Below are 9650 nucleotides of genomic sequence, written 5' to 3' on the forward strand. Positions count from 1 at the left end.
CTGAAACTAAAAGATTGACAGGTCTGGATATTATAGATTTGTTAACATTGGTTGAATGGTGAGAGTTAGTATGTAATTTTTCATTTTCCAAATGACAGGAGTGGAATGAAAATTTTCTATCCAGCCTCAGACAGGCAAGTGTTAATGTTACATTATACAAGCAATGGTTCTTTTACTTCACAATGATTTCTTTCCTTCCTTCTTTCTTTCTTTCTTTCTTTCTTTCTTTCTTTCCTTCTTTCTTACTTTCCATCTTTCTTTTTTTTTTGTTTTCTGTTTGTTTTGTTTTGTTTTGTTTTTTTGGCCTTGTTGAGACAGGGTCTCCCTGTAGCCCCAGCTGGACCACCTGGAAGCCATGATAGGAACCAGGGTGCCCTCAACTTTGCAGAGATTCGCCTGCCTCTGCCTCCTGAGGGCTGGTATTAAAGGCACACTCTACCACACTCAGCGTGTTTTTCTTATTTAAAATAGACATTCGACATTAAAAATGTGATGTTGGATTCAGAGAAAAAAATGATGCAATGGTGGAAAATTTGAAATAAGTCCTGAAGACTTACAAACACAGTATAAAGTGCTTTTAGCATTTTGAAAATGGGTGTCTTAGGTTTCAGCAAATGTTGCAGAAAATACATTTTTAAAATGTGTGTGTGTGTGTGTGTGTGTGAGAGAGAGAGAGAGAGAGAGAGAGAGAGAGAGAGAGAGAGAGAGAGAACCTGTGGAAGTCAGAGGACAACTTTAGAGAGTCAGCTCTCACACTCCATCTTGTTGAGGCAGGGTCTTTTTTTTTTGCTGGTGTGCTGTGCCCTCCAGGGTCGCTGGCCTATGGCATTCTGTCCAATTCTGTCTCTGCCTCCCATCTTCCTGTAAGAGTGCTGGAATTTCAGTTCAGGCTTTTTACATGGGTTCCAGGGATAGAATCTGTGTCATCAGGCTTCCTTTAGCTGATGAGCTATTTCCTCATCCCAGAAAATTCATTAAAAACAATTAGTTATTAAAATTATTTCTTGTTGAAACTAAAGTATTTGGGAGCTTATATCTAATCCTTAAAAGATTTTAGGCTTACCTCTTCAGAGGGGGGAATGTTAGAGGGGAGGGAGTGGGCATGGATTTGATCAAAATACCTTATATGCATGTATGAAATTTTTGATAAAGTTTTTGTAAAAGTTAAAAAAAATTAAGAAGAAAGAGTAAAAAAAATTATTATTGGCTATAGACTATCGTACAGAGCTAGGTAATTTGCTAGTTCTAAAACTGATTTCATTGAATCTTTACATAAGTTCTACATGTAAGTAGTAACACCAGGACAATTAATTGAAAGAGAGCTAAGAAAATACCACAGAGTTCACACATTATGGGAATCAGTACAAATCTTTCAATAATAACTCTTACTATTAATGGTCTCAGTTTTTCTCAAAAGGACACAGACTGGCAGATTGGATTAAAAAAACAGGATCCATCTTTTTGCTGCCTCCAAGAAACCCACCTCACCATTAAAGGATGGGTAAAGGTATTTCAAGCAAATGGAGCCAAGAAACAAGCAGGTGAGGACACTCCGACATCTCACAAAATAGATTCCAAACCAAAAATAGTCGAGAGAGATAAGAGAAATCACTTGATACTCACCGGAGGAACAAGCCACCCCGAAAACACTATAATTCTAAACATATACAATACAACTGCATCCAATTTCATCAAATACTACCACCAGATGTAAAGCCACAGATTAACCCCAACACAGTGATACTGGGAGAGAGTCATCTGGACAAAACCTAACTAGAGAAACATTGGCATTAAATAACATCATAAACCAAATGGACTGAACAGACATCTAACACTCCAGCAAAACAATAAAGAATACACATTCTTCTCAGTAGTCTGTGGAACTCTCCTCAAAATTGATCACATAATAGGACATAATGCGAGTGTCAACACATACAGGAAAACTGAGATAACATTTTGTATTCTGACCACAGAGGAATGAAGCCAGATAAACTGACTGACTAAGATTAGCTAACTAGGGACTGGAGAGATGGCTCAGTGGTTAAGAGCACTGACTGCGCTTGCAGAGGATCTGGATTCAGTTGCCAGCACCCACATGGCGATTAACAACCATCCATAACTCCAGTTCCAGGGGATCCTACACCCCCTTCTGACCTCCATGGGCATTGCATGATGTGGATGTAATTACATACACTCATGCACATAAAATAATAATAAATAATTTTTTTAAAAAAGATCAGCTACCCAGCAACATTTTAAATACAGGGATTCTGTACATTTTCTTGTCTGTCTTTGGTTGTCTGAAAGATACTTTCAAATTCACCACAGGTATAAAGTCTTTAGATGAGCAGGGCTAAGTTTGCATGAAACATTGTTAAAGTAAGAGATGAAGGCGCCTGTGCTTTGCCTCTCTCCCTGGACTTTCTCTTAAGATTCTTTCAAAGAAGACCTAGGCCTGAATCTGATCTCTAGTTTACCTTATGACACTAAAACACAACACTATAAAAATGCCAGGAAAAGGACCCATGAGAGGGCTCAGTGGGTGAAGGCTCTTGCCACCAAGTTTGATGACCTGAGTTCTATCTCCAGGACTCAGCCAGTGTTCTTAACCACTGAGCCATCTCTTCAGCCCCATGATAAACTATTAAATGCCAGAAAGAAGTACGGTAAAGAACTGCAATGCAAAAAGACAGTGTCATTCCAAGAAAACTGGTATTATTTCTCTAAAGTTGAACATGTTTGTGTGTTTCCCTAGTAGATTCATCTTGTCCTCTACTGAAATTAAGGACAAAGTTCAGGAGCACCTGTTTCCCAAACCTGAAGACTAATGACCATGACAGACTGCTGCTGTGTTTTGTTTGATTTAACATGCTATATGTTTATTTTCAAGCAAACATGTATTCATGGAATTATTTGTGCTTCATATCTTAGGGTTACTGAAATTTTTTTTGCTCATAAAGCTCTTTGTACATTTCTGTGAATTTGAACAAAAAAATAGAGATTCTGACAACAGAAAGGTGTTGGTTTATGGAAATAAGTTTTGAATAGCAGGCCACCTTTATATATCTGAGTATACTACCTTTTTAAAAATTATACAAAGGTTTTTTTAATTGAATTCTAGTTAGAATTCCTATTAATAATAAGCTATTCTACAAACCAGTGTGAAGGTGTTACATTTATACATATATACTTAATTAAATTTATTCTTTGACAGTTTCCTACATGTACATAAAGATTTCTGGCTCCACCCATCCCTCACCTCTTCTGACATTCTTTACCCTTTTAACCTGCTATCTCTCTACAAGTTCTCTTTTAGCATTTATGTCTTTTTGTTTTGTGACCAACTAAACTTAACCTTGGCTGTCTGTGTGACCATGGATGTGGAACTATCCATTGGAGCCTGGTGGGCTCACCATTGAGTGCACAGCTCAAGATAGTAACTTCCCCTCCGCCAGCATCTATCCACAGCCAATAGTTCCCCAGGGAGGGCTGTGGTCCCCATGAGCCTCTCCTTCATCCAAGACTGTTGACAAGCTCAGTGTTGTGTAGGCAACCACAGCTACTGTGGGTTCATGATTGTGGATTCAGTTCATGATAATTACTTATTTCAATGAATAATATGTCTTTGCTGATTATTTGAACCAACAAGTCCACTTACGGCCAACATAACTATTTTCAGTGCCATGCTAACCTTACACTGAAGGAATTTGTTTCAATTTAATTTTAAGAGTAGATACTGAAAATAAAGCAGGGACTGGGGCATAGGTCTGCGGTGTACATGGGTCTGCGGTGTACATGGGTCTGCGGTGTACATGGGTCTGCAGTGTACATGGGTCTGTGGTGTACATGGGTCTGCAGTGTACATGGGTCTGTGGTGTACATGGGTCTGCAGTGTACATGGGTCTGTGGTGTACATGGGTCTGCGGTGTACATGGGTCTGTGGTGTACATGGGTCTGAGGTGTACATGGGTCTGTGGTTTACATGGGTCTGCAGTGTACATGGGTCTGAGGTGTACATGGGTCTGCAGTGTACATGGGTCTGTGGTGTACATGGGTCTGCAGTGTACATGGGTCTGAGGTGTACATGGGTCTGCGGTGTACATGGGTCTGTGGTGTACATGGGTCTGTGGTGTACATACAGCACTGCAAGGCTGGGGTTCTATTCCCAGCATCTCAAAAGGTTTAGGGTCAGGGTTGTGGCTCAGTGGCAGATGGCAGTGTCTTGTATAGTATGCAAAGGGCTTTAAGTTTTACCCCAGAACTGAACTATAGTAAAATCAAATATATATATACACATATATATATGTATATATGGTTACAAACAGTTGTTAGCTGCCATGTGGGTGCTGGGATTTGAACCTGGGTCTTCTGCAAGAACAACCAGTGTCCTTAACCACTCAGCCATCTCTCCAGCCCCAGTAAAAGCAAATATTTTAAAAGTGAATTTAAGCCCTTAATCACTTTTAAATTTTATTTAGCCATGAGGGCCTCCATATGTACTGCATGTTAAAAGATGGAGAGGATTTCACTCTAACCTCTCCCCGCACCCCGGTGCATGCTTGGGTATATGCAGCGCACAGGTGCACACACCTATGTGCACAGACGTGGAGGGCAGAGTCAATGTTAGGTGTCTTCCGCTATCACTCCCCACCTTACTTTTTGAAGCGGGGTCTCTCTCTGAATCTGGAGTTTGAAGATTCATCCAGACTGGCTGTCCCTGAGCTCCAGAGATCGGCCATCTCTGCCTCTCCAGCTCTGGGAGTACCTCATACAGCTTTTGCACATGGGTTCTGGGGATGAGAATCTGGCCCTCATGGTCCATGGCTCATGCTTTACCATCTGTCTTTCCAGCCATTCCTTCTAATCTTCACAGTGTCCATTTGGTGAGAATTCTACCCAAGGACGATATTTATATCAGAATGTAATCGGGTGTTGACTCTCCAAGGCAATTTAGTGATGACTATTGGCTCAGTGGAGGATTTCAGAGCAAAGGTGACAGTTGCCATCGCTGCTCATCTCACTGGGCTCATGTTGAGAGCAGACCACTGTCTCCAAATCCTCTATTCGCTGGTGCCATGTAGAAAAGAACCACCCTGGGCCAGTGAGTCAATCCCAGGGTCCTGTAGTAATGAATGCTCAAGGTGATTGTAACCTGTGACTTGCCTCATGTATGTGTGAGCAAAAGAGAGGGTTTTAGACCTGTACTTCAAAAGCACACTATTTTGATAGAAAGGCATATGTATGTATTGAGACATATTTCTATATGTAGATATGCACATATGTGTAGCATAGTCATACACTTATACACTTACAAGTGTGTTTGGATTGCTCCATTCATTATTATTTTATCTACAAGGAGGCTATGATCACAAACACACATACACACGAGAGAGAGAGAGAGAGAGAGAGAGAGAGAGAGAGAGAGAGAGAGAATTTTCTTTACCTGGTGGTGGCCAAGCTATGAATATGGAATCAGGCCCCAGCACTGTGAGGTTACAAGAGGGACGGACATCTTCTGGGGTCCACATGGGCATCTGGACAATGTGACCGTCACTCGTGCCACTGCCTCCCCCAGTTTGAACATCTAACTTGTAAATGCACCTAAAGGAGAAAAAGTCATGATACATCCGTCTCCGAGCGACTCGGACAGCGATCGCTGGCTTTCTGACTCATCCCCTTGTCCTAAGTTTGTGACCATTTGTACACTTTTTGTGCTCTGTCCAGAAACTTTACCATGAACTTGGTCATTTTTCTAGTACAGGTGGAGTTCTTGCTAAAACATCTCACCTCCGTTTCTATTTCTATAGCCATCCATAGCTTTTCTGGAAGGTTTGAGGAATGTCCTGGAGTGTGCTGGTGCATTGTGAAAATTCATTGTAGTCTTCTTTATATTTAAATGGGTTGAATTTCAGGGAGATTCATTTAGAGGAAGAGATTTTTAAATTGATCTGTTATTTTCTGCAATAGAACTAAATTATTCTTTACCCTCTGCACTAAAACATCTGTTGATGTAAGATATGTTTTCTGTCTGCTTAGAAATGAAGAGAAATGAAATGCAGATATGTGGAGCTCCCTACAAAACTGTTCTTGTAGACGCAGAGTAGCAAGTAGAGGGAACTTAAGAAGAAATGATCAATGATAGGAAATCAAGTCTTTCCACCTGCTCTTATTGCTAATATATGCATTTTATGCATCACTTGATAATTTTAAAGTTGGAAACTTTATTTTACATGTTTAAATTTCTCATGTCAAATAGGGGATGAATTATTTATATTTTAAAGGGATTTCATGTAGTCTGAAAACTAACAATGATTTAGTACTTTCATCTGTTACAGAGCAGCTAACGAATAAGGAGATTAATTCATAATTGAACAATATTTCAGTGGGATGTATTCTTTCTCAACCTTGAACAACTTAGAAAGTTTACGGCGCGGTTGGCAAAGTTTCACCCAGTTACCTGCTGCTGGGCTCCAGGTTTTTATTGGTGAAATTCTGTATATCACTGCCACCCACGAAAAGCAAACTTCCATTATGACTGAGCTGATATTGAGAAATGAGGCCGTTGGGCTTTGCTGGAGGATTCCAATATAATTCCACGGTGGTAGAATTGATGATAATGTGTCGAGGTGTCACCCAAACTCCTGGCAAAAATGACACAATGCGGTTTTGTTGTAGTAATAAAATATACACCCTGTGAAAAGGCACCCCTTCCCCAAACCAGCAGACTCCTACCTGTTTATTAAAACAATCTCACTGTGGAAATACAAGAGTATATTTTCTTTACTTTGCAGATGAAATACATAACTAGGCATAAATATAATTTCCTATTGTCTTATTTTATTTTTAAATGTCCGATCACTAGTGGTTGAAAGTTCCTGAATCTTGATCACTGCTCTGAGTGTAATTTTATGAAGGTCTGAAGAAAATCTAGGTATTTTAAACTCTGATACTATTCACTTGGGTTTTATGGAAGGAAATACAATTGGGTATTTATCTGAATCATACACTTCAAAAGAATTTCCTTTCTTCTCTCATACCTTGTGACAGGCTCGTTTTGAATCCTTTTTCCTGGCAACTTCTGATCTCATTTCCTGGTCTCTCGTCTTTACTGTAACTGAAAATGGTGGAGTGCCTCAAAGCCCAAGACACTGGCTTCTCTTACCTCTGCTTTGTCTCCTCTTCCCTCCTCCTCCTCCTCTTCCTCCTCTTCCTCCTTCTGACCCTCCTCCTCTTCCACTTCACCTCTTCCTCCTTCTCTTCCTCTTCCTCTTCCTCCTCCTCCTCCCTCTCCCCCTCCTCCTCCTCCTCCCCGAAACTCGCTTCCTGGTCTCTGCTCCCTCACATGTGCTGAAAGTTCCCTAATGCATATTTGATACTAACTCTCTCTCCTGGGCTTCGGGTTTCTGAATCCAACAGTTAACTTGGCATTCTCACTTGTGTAACTACTTACATGTCAAAAACTCAAAGCCCTCAAATTGGAACTCTTGGTTTTCCCATCTACAGTAATTTATCTCCAGTTTGTCCATTGGTTCATTTTCTTGGGCAAAATACACAAACATAATTACCCTAAGGCTTTTACCCCTGACCCCTCTATCATTCAGTCCCCCAGATTCTACTCTGCTCCCTGTGCCTCCACTGCCATCTCTCTGGTCCTGAACACAGCATTCTTTGATTCACCTCAGTCTCTTGCAGTGCTGGGGATTGAACCTAGAGTCTGTGTGCTGGGCAGGAGCACTACCACCGAGCCGCATCTACAGCCATGTCTGACTCTTTTAAGCTGGTCTCTGTGTTTAATCTTTTGTTTTCTTGAGACAACCCTGAATTCCTTATGGTCCCATCTGGACTTCCCAAGAACTCGGACTAGAGGCGTGTGGCAGCACACCTGGTGGTGGTGCTGGTTTAACTCTTGATTGTTTCTATATTTTGAAACCCTTATGACACTGTGTATAATTCATATATATTAAGAAATATAGGGCTGGAGAGATGGCTCAGTGGTTAAGAGTGCTCACTTCTCTCGTAGAGGACCCAGGTTGGATTCCCAGAACCACCATGGTGGCTAAACGGTCAGTTCCAAGGAAATCTGACGCCCTCTTCTGACCTTCATGACATTGCAGGACACGGGTGCACTCACACGAATGCAGACAATATATTCATGTACATAAAAATAATAAAACATTTTTTAAGAGAAGAAATACATAGGTCCTCATGTTTCCGGCTTTGGTCTCTGTCACTCACCCTAACCCTAGCCCCTCCCTCATTTATGGACATTCATCCACACCAAACTTCTATCCTCAGACCGTGTCAAGTTCTTGATTGCTTCTGGGATGTGCAATTCATTACCACATTTGCTTCTTGCTTCATGATTTCTGAGTTTTATTTCTTCAGTCATGTGTGTAAATTTCTCTTTATCCACGCAGGCTTCTTGACCTGTACTCTCTTACTCCAGCCATTTCCAGAGGAATCCCAGCTTAAGTTTCTCTCGCACACCCCTTTCTAGTTCCCACATCACACTCAACATCACAACCATCTTCTTTCTTTGACATGTTGCTGTTCTGATGCTGTTACAACTAAAGAGTCCATCCACTCCTCTGCCTGATTTAAAGCAAAATTATTTCCACCAATGCAGGGATCTTATTTGTCAGCATGTGTCTATGGACAGCACACTGTCTAACAAATACATCCACTGGGAACAATCCCCTGAAGATGTTATACTAGACAGCCTAGGCCCTTAGTGCAAACAGGACCATAGTGTGGCTCATTATTTCAAAAACTGGACTCATTGCTATAAAGGATAAAATATACAACAACCATCATTCTAGGTCAATGTTCAGGTGCTCTTGCAGCTGTAGAGTTCTATCAGTGGAGATTCTGACAGTAAGAAAGACCAGCCCACATGGGCTGTTGATTAGTCAAGCTTTGAACAGACATCGCAGTTCCAGGGAGCTTCATCAAAGCTCATTACGTTGTATTAAGTTCCCTGTAATCAACAGCTTTGGGTTGATTCGGTCTCCTTTGCAAGTTACTCCATGAAGGGTAAGATTTTGACATTTTTCAAAGAAAAGTGTTCAGGATATTTAAATACAGTTTATTTAGCAGCACCCTGAAGAAAGGAAACTAGATAGATGTCAAAAAAGGCCTCAAACAACTGACATTCTAAAGAGCAACTTCTTCCCTAGAAGAAAGCCATCCATGTCTTTCTCCCTCCATTCTGCCAACAGCTTCTAGACAATTCAACCAATCATTTAGAATTCTGATTTAAACAGTACATGGATTTGTTGACTCCAAAGTTAAAGTTAAAGGTTTAATCTGCTTCTTCTAGTTCATCTTTCTGTCTTTGAGATACATGAAAAATTACCAAGGATGATGGGGGGGAGATGGCTCAGTGTGTAAGGCACTTGCCACACAAACAAGGGGACCAGAGTTTGGATCCTCAGCACCCACACAAATGCTGATGTAGCAATCCACCTGAAATCCTATCTCAAGGCAGAGTTGAGTTCCTGAAGAAAGCTAGTTAGCTTCATTAGCCAAATCTGCAAGATCTGGGTTCAAGTGAGAGACCATTCCTCAATGTATAAGGTACAAAAAAATTGGGAAGATACCCCAGTATCAATCCTGGCTGACAGACAGACAGACAGACAGACAGACAGACA

At 40.9% G+C, this 9650-nt stretch overlaps 1 protein-coding gene across 1 annotated transcript in view; it reads right to left on the reverse strand.

The window, feature by feature from the left end:
* Positions 1–9650, reverse strand: part of Ush2a (usherin) — an 828188-nt gene that overhangs the window by 145427 nt on the left and 673111 nt on the right. The window contains 2 exon segments of the mRNA XM_008834819.2: positions 5444–5601; positions 6458–6641. Of these exon segments, the coding sequence (XP_008833041.1) occupies positions 5444–5601; positions 6458–6641 (342 nt within the window).

The sequence above is a fragment of the Nannospalax galili genome, unplaced genomic scaffold (assembly GCF_000622305.1).
Source record: "Nannospalax galili isolate Female #2095 unplaced genomic scaffold, S.galili_v1.0 scaffold657, whole genome shotgun sequence".
Classification (NCBI taxonomy): domain Eukaryota; kingdom Metazoa; phylum Chordata; class Mammalia; order Rodentia; family Spalacidae; genus Nannospalax; species Nannospalax galili.